The sequence below is a fragment of the Leucoraja erinacea genome, chromosome 16, assembly GCF_028641065.1.
Source record: "Leucoraja erinacea ecotype New England chromosome 16, Leri_hhj_1, whole genome shotgun sequence".
NCBI lineage: Eukaryota > Metazoa > Chordata > Chondrichthyes > Rajiformes > Rajidae > Leucoraja > Leucoraja erinaceus.
This window is the reverse complement of record NC_073392.1, coordinates 34,672,357-34,688,880: the sequence shown is the minus strand read 5'-3', so window position 1 is coordinate 34,688,880 and position 16,524 is coordinate 34,672,357. Positions and strand designations below refer to the sequence as shown.

The 16,524-nt window shown below is 43.2% G+C and overlaps 1 protein-coding gene across 1 annotated transcript in view; it reads left to right on the top strand.

Annotated features, from left to right (window-relative positions):
• The first annotated feature begins 2,019 nt into the window (after window positions 1–2,019).
• The window catches only part of LOC129704791 (interleukin-17 receptor E-like), a 59,937-nt gene continuing 45,432 nt past the window's right edge, over window positions 2,020–16,524 (top strand). The window contains exons 1-2 of the mRNA XM_055648141.1: window positions 2,020–2,353; window positions 14,607–14,622. Coding sequence (XP_055504116.1) covers window positions 2,207–2,353; window positions 14,607–14,622 — 163 coding nt within the window. The 5' untranslated portion in view covers window positions 2,020–2,206. The remainder of the gene's footprint in view (window positions 2,354–14,606; window positions 14,623–16,524) is intronic.

The window sequence follows — 16,524 nt, the reverse complement described above, 5'->3', positions numbered from 1 at the left end:
GTCTAAATGTAAATTGTCCCTGATGTATGTAGGATAGCGCTAATGTGTGGGGATCGCTGGTCGGTGTGGACTCGGTGGGCCAAAGGGCCTGTTTACGTGCTACATCTCTAAAACTAAAAATCTAAAACATGCATCTTGCAAACATGTACACATACACATACACACCACACCCACACATACATACATGCACAGGCACACAAATACACGTATTCCCTTTATCATGTAGCTGTACACTGAACATGGCTCGATTGAAATCATGTATTGTCTTTCCGCTGACTGGTTAGCACGCAACAAGAACTTTTCACTGTACCTCACACACATGCATACACATTCATGCACATATGCATGTGTACAAGTGTACACAGTGAGACACATAGGCATAATCACACATAAACACAGGCGCACACATACAAACACGTGCAGGCTCTGATGTTACAAACCATCCTGATAAACCACTCACTGGAGTTTACATAGAAACATAGAAATTAGGTGCAGGAGTAGGTTTATAATTCATATGATCATGGCTGATCATCCAACTCAGTATCCTGTACCTGCCTTCTCTCCATACTCCCTGATCCCTTTAGCCACACGGGCCACATCTAACTCCCTCTTAAATATAGCCAATGAACTGGCCTCAGCTACCGTCTGTGGCAGAGAATTCCAGAGATTCACCACTCTCTGTGTGATAAATGTTTTCCTCATCTCGGTCCTAAAAGATTTCCCCCTTATCCTTAAACTGTGACCCCTTGTTCTGGACTTCCCCAGCATCGGGAACAATCTTCCTGCATCTAGCCTGTCCAACCCCTTAAGAATTTTGTACGTTTCTATAAGATCCCCCCTCAATCTTCTAAATTCAAGCGAGTATATGCCAAGTCTATCCAGTCTTTCTTCATATGAAAGTCCTGACATCCCAGGAATCAGTCTGGTGAACCTTCTCTGTACTCCCTCTATGGCAAGAATGTCTTTCCTCAGATTAGGAGACCAAAACTGATCTCATTAGAAGAATGAGGGGGGACCTCATTGAAATGTACAGAATAGTGAAAGGCATGGATAGAGCAGATGTGCAGAGGATGTTTCCAATTGTGGGAGAGTCAAGGATTAGAGGCCTCAGAATTAAAGGACCTTCTTTTGGGAAGGAGATGAGGAATTTCTTTAGTCGGAGGGTGGTGAATCTGTGGAATTCTTTGCGACAGATGGTTGTGGAGGCCAAGTCAGTGGATATTTTTAAGGCAGAGATAGATAGATTCTTGATTAGTATTGGTATCAGAGGTTATGGGGAGAAGGCAGGAGAATGGGGTTAGGAGGGAGAGATAGATCAGCCATGATTGAATGGCGGAGTAGACTTGATGGGCCGAATGGCCTAATTCTGCTGCTATTACTTATGACTATATAATATGTCACATATCACTAATTTGTGGGGAGTAACACTAATGGAGCTGGAAAAACCTGACTCCGCTTGTTTACACTCAGCAAATAATTATATTTGAAAGGAAGGGAACTTTAGAGTAAAAAACAGAAGATCTGAAGACGGTCCCAACCCAAAAAGATCGCCTTCCTGTATACTCCAGAGATGCCGCCAGTCCCACCTGCCCGCGTTTGGTCCATATCCCTTTAAACCTTTCCGATCCATGTACCTGTTCAAATGCCTTTTAAATGTTGTTACAGTATCTGCTTCAACTACTTCCACTGGCTGCTCGTTCCATATAAATGTATAAAGAGGGAAAGGTTGAGAAAAAAAAATCCCCAATCCCCATCCTCAGGATAAAATAAATTAAAGTTATTGCCTGAAGTGCAGACTGTCTCCTTTAAGAAACACTTGTTCAATTTACCCCCCAATCATCTAGATGCTCTTTTTGAACACCAATGATTCATTAACGCCATGTGCAAACTTGCAAATCATTATTCAGATGATTCCGAATAGACTTCCTTCGCCGTTGAGGCATAAATGATTCTTGGTGCTTGGAGCTGTTCACTCGCAGAGTTATCGAGGGCAGTGTCCCTTTAAAAAAAAAAAAAAAAAATCTGGTGGGAGGTGACTCTGTTGTAACTGGCTCCGCATGTCCAAAGATCATGTCTGCTTCTTGTGTCGAGTTTCTCTGCTTTCAGAGTCAGCAGCAGAACTGCCGCGGATTCCTCAGCTCCTTGCGAGTGAAGCCGAGAGCTTTCGCCTGAAGGTGGTGCACAGGGCTATAGTTTCAAAGACTTCATGGATACATTCACCAGATTCTCGTTCCATATCAATGTGACCCTGGGACTATCCTTGTTTTTGACTGGCATTGCTCTGAGCGGCGGATCCAGCGACGTGAGAACGATCACCAAACTGAGTGCCTTTGGTGACCTTGGGGGGAAGCAGGTAAGTTCCGACCCTGTTGTTCGGTAATCACTTTATAATTGAGCAGGCGATGTATCCACAACACAACCCTGTGCTGGAAAACAGGTGGTCAGGTTTTACTGGTACACAAAAATGCTGGAGAAACTCAGCGAGTGCAGCAGCATCTATGGAGCGAAGGAAATAGGCAACGTTTCGGGACCCGAAACGTTGCCTATTTCCTTCGCTCCATAGATGCTGCTGCACCCGCTGAGTTTCTCCAGCATTTTTGTCTACCTTCGATTTTCCAGCATCTGCAGTTCCTTCTTAAGCACGTCAGGTTTTACCGTCAGATGCTTTTTTAAAACAAGATGTAGTTCGTTGTGGTCATTTTTACACAGCATTTCAGGTAGAGTTGCCTCAGTGTTTCCACTGTGTTTCTGTAAGCAAAATGACAAAAAGAATGATTAGCAAATGTCAATGCTTTTATGTTGTTATTATATAATGAAAATAGCATATTGTGGAAACTCGTCAAAGTGATAAGGTTGTAGATAGAGGGTAGCATCTCATCCATATCTACCTCATCGGTGACGCTCGGACTAATCTTGGTCGGAATTTTCTGGCTGTACTTTGCACTAAATGTTATGCCCTATTAATGTATCGAAACACTGTAAGTGGCTCGATTGTAATTGTGTATTGTCTTTCTGTTGACTGGATAGCACACAACAAAAGCTTTTCCCTGTATCTCGCTACAAGTGGCAATAAACTAAACTGAAGGTTGTAGATAGAGGATCTTGTCCATGTGATAAGGAAGCATCTCCAAATGAAGAGCTGTGCCCAGAAGCGTCCACATCTACAACAAAAACTCGCAATGATACAGCACGTGGAATGAAACATTCCAAGGCACTAAACAGGAGCTCTCATACAAACAAAATCATACTGAGACAAAGAGGGATTTATCAGGATGGACGAACATAGGCTCAGTTAAAGAGTTACGCTTTAAGTATCTTCTTAAAGAGAGATGAACACTGGAGTTTAGTAGTTGATAAAAATGAACTTCAGTGCCTGGTTTATACCAACGATAGGCACAAAATGCATGAGTAACTTAGCGGTTAGGCAGCATTTTCTGGAGAACGGTACCAACGCAAAAAGTCACTGAAAGTTGTGGTGCAGGTACAGCTGGCAGTGAAGAAAAAAGCTAATGGGATGTTGACCTTCATAATAATAAGATTTCAGTGTAATCAAATCAAGTCGCATTTATTTATATTGCACATTTTAAAAAATTACTCTCGTTGGCCAAAGTGCTTTACATTTGTTATAAGAATAGTGTAAACAAACAAACTACATACATATAGCCCATGCTCAGTGGACGTCAGGAAAGGCTCGGGAGTATCGATAAGTTTTTAGTCTTGACTTAAAGGAGTCGATGGAGGGGGCAGTTCTGATGGGAAGGGGGATGCTGTTCCACAGTCTAGGAGCTGCAACCGCAAAGGCGCGGTCGCCCCTGAGCTTATGCCTAGACCGCGGGATATTCAGCAGCCCCAAGTCGGCCGATCTGAGGGACCTGGAGGTGGGTGAGAAGACTTTTAATGTAGGAGGGGGCAACCCCATTGAGGGCTTTGTAGAGCCCTCAATGGGAGTAAAGGAGTAAAAGTATAGGAGTAAAGAGGCTCTTCTGCAGTTGTATAGGGCTCTGGTGAGACCACATCTGGAGTATTGTGTACAGTTTTGGTCTCCTAATTTGAGGAAGGACATCCTTGTGATTGAGGCAGTGCAGCGTAGGTTCGCGAGATTGATCCCTGGGATGGTGGGACTGTCATATGAGGAAAGATTGAAAAGACTAGGCTTGTATTCACTGGAGTTTAGAAGGATGAGGGGGATCTTATAGAAACATATAACATTATAAAAGGACTGGACAAGCTAAATGCAGGAAAAATGTTCCCAATGTTGGGCGAGTCCAGAACCAGGGGCCACAGTCTTAGAATAAAGGGGCGGCCATTTAAGACTGAGGTGAGAAAAAACTTTTTCTCCCAGAGAGTTGTGAATTTGTGGAATTCCCTGCCACAGAGGGCAGTGGAGGCCACATCACTGGATGGATTTAAGAGTGAGTTAGATAGAGCTATGGGGGCTAGTGGAATCGAGGGATATGGGGAGAAGGCAGGCACGGGTAATTGATTGGGGACTGTCAGCCATGATCAAAATGAATGGCGGTGCTGGCTCGAATGGCCGAGTGGCATCTTCCTGCACCTATTTTCTATGTTTCTATGCCAGCTGTCCATTTTCACCAGCGATGACCTACTGAGTATTTTATGTCTGTCTCTGAGTTTAGGACTGAGGCAGTGGAAAACTTGGCTTCCAGTCCAAGAGATCGGAATCAATGAAGTGTATAGATTTTCAGGGTATTATTTGGTGAGGGAGGGCGGGTGGGGGGGGGGGGGGGGTGGTTGTGTAGTTGTTGGAGGAAAATAATGATGGTTCTTTCAAGAACCTTCTGAACTTTCAAGAACTGTCTGAAGAAGGGTCTCGACCCGAAACGTCATCCATTCCTTCTCTCCAGAGATGCTGCCTGGCCCGCTGAGTTACTTCAGCATTTTGTATCTATTTTCAAGGTTCTTTCAATTCTGGGTACTCGGAGGGAGAGGAAACTGTATTGAGATGAGGCAAATTTCTTCACATGGATATTAACTGGATGGGCTGAAGTCCTCTCAATATATTAAACAGATTTGACCTTTTGTTAAAGGGATAAAAATATGTCTCTTTTCAATATTAAAGAAAGGGAATGACATCTCTTGTACATATTAAAGGGATTTGTCTTTGTTGATTGAAGGGATAACAAAAATGACTCCTTTCAATATTTAAAGTACAGGGAGAAAATCTCCTGTATGTCTGTACATGAGAGGGATTTGCCACTGTTTATTAAGGGGATAATAACGTATCCTTTCAATATTAATGGGATGTGGTGAAGTCTTCTGTATATATTAGAGGGATCTACAGTGTTTAATAAAGGGATTACAAGATTTTCTTTTGAATAGTAAAGAAATGTGTGTTGAAGTCTCCTATTTATGTTAAAGGGATGAGGAAATCCATCTGTTTGTGGGAAATGGGAGAAATTCTGATGTCACTGATGCAAGGATATCTTTGATGAGTATTTTTTCCCCTAATGGATGTCAAAGTCCTCTGTAACCCGGAGGAACTTTCTGTGTCTGTTTATAACTAACCTTGCACCAAACTTCGTTAAATGGTACGGTCACACATTAATGTGCAAAGTCTCGCTGGCACTCAGTGAGGCAGAAGAAAGTTAAATCTTTTCAACCGCGGACGAGAACAAAGAGCACGGTCAGAAATTGAACAATGTGTCAAACGCAGCCGCTCGAAATTATTTGAGGTTGCACACTCCAAACTTAGCGAAAGGTTATCAATCTGTGGTGCTGACACAGCAAGGGAACTGTCAGAAATCAGGAAGAGGAAGACTAGGGATAAACTTGCAAAGTGAGGTTATATAAAGGCAGAAGAGGAAGAAGAGGGCACAATGCAAGGACACTTTGCAAATATTGTGCGTGGTATGGAGAACCTCACTTTCAAAAGACAGAACTAACCTTATTCCCCTTCAAATAAAGAAAAGTGAGAAGTAATGCAGGGTTTGAAGAAGTGCTGTTCTCAAAGAGAGGCACATGTCAGACTTTTGAATTGAAGGATTTGGGAAGTTTCAATACTAGAGTGATTTATACCATGTATAGTTGGGCACATGTATGGATGTCCATGCATGTACATGTGTGTACAGGAGTAATACACGGATCCTCATAAATGTCATAGAGACGTACATACAGCATGGAAACAGGCCCTTCAGCCCAATTTGTCAATGCCGGCCAAGGTGGCCCATCTACACTGGTGTCGCCTGCCTGCATTTGGCCCATATGCCTCTAAACCTTTGCTATCCAGCTATCTGTCCAAATGTATATAAATCTTGTTCTAGTTTCTGCCTCCTCTGTCAGCTCATTCCATATACCCACCACCCGGTGTGGAAAAATTTGGCCCTCTTAGTCCTATGAAATCTTCCCCCGCACACCTCTAATAATTATATCATCAGGATGATACCTTTTTATGTGCAATATTCAGAGTATGGTGGGATAAGTGGTCTCACAGCTGAAACCTGAATCATTTAACATAAGTGATGGCTGAGTTGCTGGAGGAACTCAGCGGGTGCATAAGTACATAATTGAGACCTTACACAACCTTCACAAAGGCTTCTGAGAAACAATTTCAATTATTCTACTTATGTGCAGGATCAAAGCAATATTAATGTAGAGGTGGGAATAGCAGTGGAGCACAATGCTGTGATCAAGTATAGCAGGGAGCACAAATAACCAGCTGTGAATCACAGTCAACTTAAGCCTCATAAGATGCTTAGTCACTGTGGTCCCAACTTATGAAGCCTTCACAGTCTCTAGCCACTGGCTTATGGTTCCTGACAAGCTGAAGACATAGGATTCAGTGTGATTTTCAATCACACCATTATAGCTCGGGAATCTGTACATTAAAGTTGAGAGAACAGCCCTGTGGCTGTTTTTTTAAGTGAATTGATTTGTCTTTTATTGATGGTCTGTGTCTCTGGAGGTCTCTCAGTGTGTCACATCGATGCTGAAGGAAAGCTGTCTCCAGTCTGTCTAGCGGTTTCCACAGGGAGAAGAGATGGCCATTCTATTTATAGAGTCATACTAAACTAAGTGTAGACCTGTTGGGTCTGCTCCCCCAAAGCTATATTCCACCACTCACGCATAGCCCCCAACAGCGCAGGTGCAGCTCATTTCCCCTCATCCCCCATCACACCCTTTTCACACTCCCTCTTCTTTCCCCTCTCCTCCTCCCTTCCCCAATCCCTCCCTCGCCTCTCCTTCCCTACCCTCCTCTTATCCCTCTATTTCCCCCCCCCTCACCTCCCCTATCCCCTCCCCCACTATCCCCCCCCCCCCCTCCCCATTGCCCTCCTCTCCCTCTATTCCCCACTCCCGACCTCCCCCACCTCCCCCCTCCTCCCCCACCAGACATGAGATGGTAAAAAAACTGATAAAAAGAGGAAGAGATAGATTTCTCTTCGGATTTTGAAATTCGGCAAGGCCCCACCGTCGCCACAACCACATTGTCACGAGGCCTCACCGCCGCTGCGAGACCTCACCGTTGCCGCGACCCCATTATCACGAGGCCTCACCGCAATGGTCTCGTGGCCTCCTGGATCGCCACGTAGAGCCCCTTTATGAGTAGATGGGAGGGGTGGAAAGGGGAGGAGGGGGGGTGAGGGGTGGAGGGTGGGGGGGTGGTGACTGATGAGAAGGTGGAGAGAATAAAATGGGAATATTGTAGGGTTAGTTAGCTGATGGTTAGCATAGAAACATAGAAATTAGGTGCAGGAGTAGGCCATTCGGCCCTTCGAGCCTGCACCGCCATTCAATATGATCATGGCTGATCATCCAACTCAGTATCCCGTTCCTGCCTTCTCCCCATACCCCCTGATCCCTTTAGCCACAAGGGCCACATCTAACTCCGAGTCCGAGGGTCATCAAATAGGTAGATAGTAGTTCAGCACTGCTCTCTGGTTGTGGTAGGATGATTCAGTTGCCTGATAATAGCTAGGAAGAAACTGTCCCCGAATCTGGACGTGCGCATTTTCACACTTTTATATCTTTTGGCTGATGGGAGAGGGGAGAAGATGGAATGGCCTCATTCTTGATTATGCTGCTGGCCTTGCATGAGGTATAAATGGAGTCGATTGACTGCTGACTGGTTAGCACATGTGACAATAAACTAAATTGATCTTCAGACTGATTGTAGAGGGGGGGGGGGAGAAAGTTGGAAGAGAGGAGTGGCAACTGCAGTTCCTTGTTTCTAAATATTAAAACAAAGATTCCCGACAAAATCAATGGGACTTCCAGACAGATTCCGATGGACTCCCTTCTCCCACATCTAACCATGTGACCAATGTACTTTTACCAAAACTTGCCCAACTGTCAGCCAGTTACTGTTTCTACAAGGACTAAGAGTAAAACGTTACTGACAACATTATCTGAATGATATAGAAGGGTCCCAATCCAAAAGGTCACCTCTACATTTTTCTTCCAGAGATGTAGCCTGACCTACTGAGTTACTCCAGCAGTTTGTGTCCATCTTCGGTATAAACCAGCATCTGCAGTTCATTTTTATTACATATTATCATCTTAGGAAGATTATTCCCGATGTTGGGGAAGTCCAAAACTAGGGGTCACAGTTTAAGGATAAGAGGGAAGTCTTTTAGGACCGAGATGAGAAAATCATTTTTTACACAGAGTGGTGAATCTGTGGAATTCTCTGCCACAGAAGATAGTTGAGGCCAGTTCATTGGCTATATTTAAGAGGTAGTTAGATGTGGCCCTTGTGGCTAAAGGGATCAGGGGGTATGGAAAGAAGGCAGGGATGGGATACTGAGTTGGTTGATCAGCCATGATCATATTGAATGGCGGTGCAGGCTCGAAGGGCCGAATGGCCTACGCCTGCACCTATTTTCTATGTTTCTAATGTTGGAAGCTATAGAACGATTCCGTCTTAGTGTGGGTCGTTCTGATCTTAAATGCTCTGACAGAATTTAGGGGCTCGTCAATTCATAACAAGTACCTAAATTAGTGAGAGGCACACATTAGTGGAGAGCATTTCCAGTCAGGCCTCTGTCTATTACAAAAAATCTATGAAATTCATGCATAAACAACATTTATTTTACCAGTGAACAGGAATTGCTGATTGATTATGGTGAATTAGTAGCACTTTCCATCAAACTCTTGTTCCTTTGGTGGGCTAGGCTAGTGAGTGATCAAAAAGTGTCAAAACATCGATCAACGATATCACTTTAATCTGCAATGCTTGGCTCTTGCAAGACAAAGCAGCTCTTTGCATTTTTGAGATGGCACATGATTCAAATGAATGGAATCCATCTGTCTGTTCCACTTTCAGGTGTGTCACTGCGCAAAATGCGTGGTGATCTATTTTGGAATTAAATCCTTCAACATTTGAAAAGAGGACTGTTATAATTCTTGGCAGGGATTGCATGAACAGTAGTTTTCTCTGTTGCTGAGGGTTTGTGCGGGTTTGTGCTTGCTGTGGGAAGGGATGTTTGTTTCACAATATTGGGGACACATATCTGCCTATAGGCACTCTGAATGAAGAAGAATTGGCCTCCCTTTGCTTTCTCAAGGGCGAGCACTCAAATCTGTAGGAAGAAACAGCTACAGGTCCACGGTGACACAGAGTTGGTCAAACTAATGTCAGATAATTGGACCCAGTTGTTTCCAATTATGCTGGGGATTGGCCTCTCCTGACCAGTTGGCCACTGAATCATCCAAAGGAGGGAGGAAACAGATTGCTTCCTTTTACTGGGCAGATAGGGAACATAGAAAATAGGTGCAGGAGTAGGCCAATAAGCCCCTTGAGCCAGCACCTCTATTCAATATGATCATGGCAGATCATCCGAAATCAGTACCCTGCTCATCCTTTCTCCCCATATCCCTTGATTCCGTTAGCCCTAAGAGCAATATCTAACTTTCTCTTGAAAACATCCAGTGAATTGGCCTCCATTGCCTTCTGTGGCAGACAATTCCACAGATTCACAACTCCCTGGGTGAAAAAAGTTTTCCCTCATCTCAGTTCAAAATGGCCTACCCCTTATTCTTAAACTGTGACTCCCCAACATCGGGGACATTTTCCCTGCATCTTCCCTGTCCAATCCCTTAAAAATTGTATATGTTTCTATAGGATATCCTCTCATCCTTCTAAATTCCAGTGAACGTAAGCCCAGTCGACCCATTCTTTCATCATATGTCAGTCCCGCCATCCCGGGAATTAACCTGGTGAATCTACGCTACACTCCCTCAATAGCAATAATGTCCTTCCTCAAATTAGGAGACCAAAACTACACACAATACTCCAAGTGTGGTCTCACCGGGGCCCTGTACAACTACAGTAGGACCTCCTTGCTCCTATACTCAAATCGATCATCTTTTATTACAAACATTTTTTTATTTTGACTCGAACATCATTTCATCAATGTTTTATTTAAGATATGAACCAAATCATTTGGGAGAAACTCCCACCCCCTCAACACTTTGTTTTCAATTTGCGTAATGTCCCAGACGCTTTTTCATAGCCACACAGCACAGAACGGGTCCTTCTAATCCTATCACCAACTCCTGATTCTCCGCACACACTCACACACACTGTTCATTGTTGCTAATTAACCTACCAACCACCAGGGGGAAACTCACAAGGAGAATGGGCAAACTCCAAGTATCTGGTGTTAAAACTCGATACATTTTAAGTTAGAAAGAAGGAACTGCAGATGCTGGTTTACGAAGGACACAAAAGTGCTCGAGTAACTCAGCAGGTCAGTCAGCATCCCCAGCGAACATGGATAGGTGGCGTTTTAAGTCAGGACCTAATACACGGTTCTGACTCTTTTTCCAGTGGGGGGTGGGGTGGGGGAATAAGGATGGCCAAGGAAAGAAACATTATACCTGTGCTTCTTAAACAATTTCAGTGTCATTCACCCTTAAATCTTTATCGCAAAATTTAATTCACCCTCGACTAAATTTCCTTATGTTTTTTTGGTAATTTTTGCCTTATTCTCCCTTGTATACAATGTATTTATTTTGTCACATTGGCAAAAAACATAAATTAACTCATTTCTTATGTGTTTATTTTATTCAACTTTTTCAACATCCTAAAAATATGTAAAGAAAACCGAGTGGGAAAAAAAAGTTTAATTACCACTGGAGTTTGAAAATCATTCTATTAGAATGATAAAAAAAAACATTCCAACGTCCAAGCACTGGGCTTCAGCCCCATTCTACCCTTTTGGGCTTTGATTACTGCAGTTTTTGCTTGGAAAACTAGCTCAAAAAACCATGGAGTATGTGATTTAATATATTAGTATCCAGCTAATGTAACTTTCTATAAGAAACCATTAAATTGCTACATAAAATAAAGTTACAGTTCAACAGTGTTGCCATTTATAAATCTATGATCCCACTAGCTCGTCTGGTCATCCCTAAAAGGTTATGTTACAGTAAATTTGGGAAATATTCTGCTATGAAATTAGAAAACCGCAGGCAGAGAAAAAAACATCAAATTTCCAGCTCCACTGCCATTAAGACCAACAAGAGCTTACTATCCTCTTTAATAGCAATGTATTTTTTAAGTATAGAAAAAATATACAGATATCTGAATAAATTAAGTAATTCGCCCTTCATTCATCCCTCTAGTTTCATTTAGCCCAAAAAAATTTCATTCGCCCTTGGGTGAACCATTCACCAGTTTAAGAAGCACTGCCTTAGACGATCAAAATGATTGTAAAGTTGGTCAAAAAGAAAAAAAGTATGTAATAGCGAAAAGAGGCAGGACAAGTGATGGCCGGCAACAGATGACCTCGGGTGACGGGGGTTCCCTGATGGACAAACTGTTGGCTAGAACCAGGTGTGAGGTGTTGCCTAATGTTGGAACACTGGAACTCAAGCAGATGGTTTGAATGGCCATGTTGATGTTGCTGAGTTGGATTAAAGAAAATCTCAAACCTTTTTATACCTACATGAAAAGATGAATGTCTTCGCATCTTCTCTAGCCACAGGTGAGGTCCTGGAGGACTGAAGAGTAACTAATGTTACTTTGTTTAAGAAGAAAAGTAGAGTGAATCCATTAAGCCTCGCGTCAGTTGTAGGGAAGCTATTGCGGAGGATTCTTTGGGACAGTATGTACTCCCATTTGGGAGAGAATGGGTAATTAGAGACAGCGAGTGAGCATGGCAGAATGGGAATCATGCCTGGTTTAGGGAGTATAGGGCGTGGGGGCTTTGGAGAAGGTACAGTGAGCATAGCAGGTCATGTCTTACTAACTTGATCGACTTTTTTGAGGAGGTGCTGAAGGTTATCGATGAGGGTAGAGTGGTGGATGTTGTTTATATTGATTTTAGTAATTCGACAAAGTGCCCCATAGTAGGCTGATCCAGATGATTAAAGTGCATAGGGCAAACAGTGACTTGGTCACATGGATTCAGAACTGAGAGACGGAGTATGTGGTGGAAGGACAATATTCAGGCTGTTGTCAGTGACCAGTGGAGTCCGTAGGGATCCGTGCTGGGACCTGTGCTGTTTGTGATGTATATATATATATAAAATAACTTGGACGCTAAATGTAGATGGGTTGGTTAGTTCGTTTGCAGGCCTTGGACTGTGAGGAAAGCTGTCAAAGTATACAGCGGGATATACATAGATCAGCTCCAGAAATAGAAATGGAAGATGGAGTCTAATCTGAGCAAGTGTGATGTTGCACTTTTGGGAGGTCAAATGTAAGGGGGGAAAAATATACAATTGATGGCATAACCCTGAACAGCGTTGATGTACAGTGGGTTCATGAGGTCCAAGACCACCCATCCCTGAAAGTGGCAACACAAGTGAGAGTGGTAAAGATGCACATGGTATACTTGCTCTCTTAGGTCGGGGAGTTAAGTGTAATAGTCAGGAAGTCATGATGCAGCTTTGTGGAGCTTTGACTAGACCACATTTGGAATATTGCATGCAGTTCTGGTTGACTCAATCCCGGAAGGATGTGGAGGCTTTGGAAAGACTGCAGAGGAGGATAATGACCCAAAGTCGAAACAAAGAGCTGCAGGTGCTGGTTTGTAGGAAAAGGTCACAGTGCTGGAGTAACTCAGCAGGTCAGGCAGCATCTCAAGTTTTACAAAATACCTGACTGCCAATAATTTATTTTGAAGGCCATTCATTGAAGACGTGGTAAATATATGGTAATTGCTTGGTTTGGTTATGCTAATCTTTTTTTATAGTGCTGGTTGAGAGAAATACATCAGAATTTCCTCTTCCTTTACAACTAATTTAATTATAGTGAACATAGAAAATAGGTGCAGGAGGAGGCCATTTGGCTCTTCAAGCCAGCACCACCATTCATTGTGGTCATGGCTGATCATCCACAATCAGTAACCTGCCTGCCTTCTCCCCATATCCCTTGATTCCGCTACCCCCTAGAGCTCTATCTAACTCTCTTTTAAATTCATCCAGTGAATTGGCTTCTACTGCCTTCTGTGGCAGAGAATTCCACATTCAGAACTCTCTGGGTAAGAGAGTTTTTTCTCAACTCAGTTTTAAATGGCCTCCCCTTTATTCTTAGACTGTGACCCCTGCTTCTGGACTCCCCCCAACTTTTGGAACATTTTTCCTGCATCTAGCTTGTCCAGTCCTACATCAAGACTGCCTTTACAGCCATTGATATGAAACATTCTCTCTTCATGAATGCTGCCTGACCTGCTGAGTATTTAAACCATTTTATGTTGTTATATCTGACATTTATAGTTGCATTTTCCCCTCAAACTGGTGGCCCCTCATTCAACATTTTAAACATTCCAGAATTATTATTCATTAGAAACCTGTCAGATTGGTTTAGTAAAACCTGTAAATATAGATGTGTAGCAGCTGCAGGAATCCTTTATGCATCAGAATTGTGACCACTGCATTTTTGTGTTATGAAGTTTTTTGATTTACTTTTAATGGCATGAAAGTATGAGGGTGGTTTGAAGGCTCTGGGACTGAACTTGCTGGAGTTTAGAAGGATGAGGGGGATCTCATTGAAACCTACCGGATAATGAAAGGCTTAGATAGAAGGGACATGGGAGAGTGCAGAACCAGAGAGGACATACCTTCAAAATGGAGATGAGGAGGAATTTCTTTAACCAGACGGTGGTGAATCCATGGAATTTATAGCTGTGGAGACCAAGTCATTGGATATTGTTTGAGATGGAGATTGATAGTTTTTTGATTAGGAAGGGCATCAAAAGTTATGGGGAGAAGGCAGGAGAATGGGGTTGAGAGGGGAAAAATAGGTCAGCCATGATTGAGTGGTGGACTAGATGCGATGGGCTGAATGGCCTAATTCTGCTCCTATGTCTTCTGGTCTTATGAATCTAATACACTGTGTTACTGTAGGTGATTCACTCAAAGAGGACGAGGATTGTTTTCTTTAGATGATTCTGTGTGTTTGACTGTTTTGGACTAAGGATCACTCTAAGTAAAAGGATAGAGAATTTTATTCACATACAGACACACAAAACAGATGGAGATGCACGCATCCAAACTCGCATGGAGACACAACGCATTTATGAAAGATATTATTTAGTAAAATACATTCAATATAGGTTGTTGCTGTTCAGTGAACTAATGGGGCAGGATCATGATTCATCTCAAGTTAACTAAAGCAAATGTTTCTGCTCTCTCCACAGGAACAGCTGGATATAGGTATGTACTTATTCCATTTCATTGCTCAAATTGTTTCCCTTGTTAAATGCTTTTGAGACGATAAATCATTAACATCGCTGTATTTGTTCATTTCTTACCTGGTCACATTTAGTGAATTAATGCATGCCTTTTAGAACCTGCAGCTTCATCATATAAGCAGTCTATGGGAAGTTAAGCCTGGTCGGATTATATCTTACAGCCACAAAATGTATTTCCATATTGAAGTTTACAATGATAAGAACATCACCTCATATGTTCATAAGTTCTAGGAACAGAATTAGGCCGCTCAGCCCATTGAGTCTACTCCACCATCCAGTTTAAATTCCATTTGGAATATTTTGGAGGACCAAGAACCAAGAATCATGGCTGATCTACCTTTCCCTCTCAACTCCATTCTCCTGCCTTCTCCCTTTGACACCCTAACTAGTCAAGCACCTGTTGATCTCCGTTTTAAAAAATGTCTAATCACTTGGCCTCCGCAGTTGACTGTGGCAATGAATTCCACAGATTCACCACCCTGTGACTGAAGACCACAGTTTCATCACCCTCTGACCTCATATTCCTGTGTTTAAGAAGGAACTGCAGATGCTGGAAAATCGAAGGTGGACAAAAGTGCTGGAGAAACTCAGCGGGTGCAGCAGCATCTATGGAGCGAAGGAAATAGACAACGTTTCGGGCCGAAACGTTGCCTATTTCCTTCACTCCATAGATGCTGCTGCACCCGCTGAGTTTCTCCAGCACTTTTGTCCACCGACCTCGTATTCCTCTTGGGTACTACCCATTAGTATGGACATTTAATTTTCTAGCTTCAGGTAACCTGTACTCCCTCTGATCCTTTCTCTCTCCTGACCCATCTAGGTTCTCCCCTTTCCCACCTGGTCTCATCCACCAATCCAACATGCTCTGCCTACTGGGTCTCCTATTCCCTTCCCCACTGCTTCCAACTGCAGATCATCTCTTCCTTATCTGCTTCCAACCTGAGCCTGAAGAAGGGCCCTAACCAGCAATGTCACCTATCCATTCTCTCCACACATGCTGCCTGACCCAATCGTATCCTCCAGCACTTTCCACTGTCACCCTCTGCTTCCTACAATCGTGCATCCATTTAGCTACCCTGCCATGCGGGACCTTGTCAAAGCCCTTGCTAAAGTCAATCACTCATACACCTTTGCCCACATTCAAAGCTGCGCTGACTATCTTAATCATTCCTTGTCTATCTAAGGACTCCACAACTGACACATTTTCCCACATGTAAAGCTGTGCTGCCTATCCAAATCACTCCTTGTCCATCCAAATGCTGGTAGACCCTGTTCCTCAGAATGCCCCCCCCCCCCCCCCCCCCCCCCCCCCCCAGTAACTTGCCCACCACTGACGCCAGGCTCATCAGCTTGTAGTTCCTTGGCTTGTCCTTGTTGCCTTTCTTAAATAATGGCACAACTTTAACCATCCCCCAGCCTAGAACTGCTACCTGTGCCTTTGATGCAGCACTGTTGGGCACAAGTCTATTGTACACCCTAATGGGTTACAGCCACGATATAACATTTGAATGATCATCATCATTGTAGCACAAGTCCCAGGTTTTAATCTTCAGGGTTGAACATTTGTTCATGACCTTGAGGGAACCCGAGTTGTGAAGACCTTCCTTAAAAATAAAATCCATGAATGGATTTTTTTCTGGATGGCCTGGAGTGTTGTCTTGAGAATTCAATGTCTGAATATAATCTCACACACAATATGCATACAAGGGACTGTAGTGCTTTTTGAAAATGGTCAGATTTGCCCATTGAACCTGTGCTGCTCATAAGATTATCTGTGATGCAATGGGGCTTACTATAGTTTCACCCACAGGAAGGCTCACCCATAAGGTTGCCTCCAATTTGCAGTTGACCTGATTAAACATTT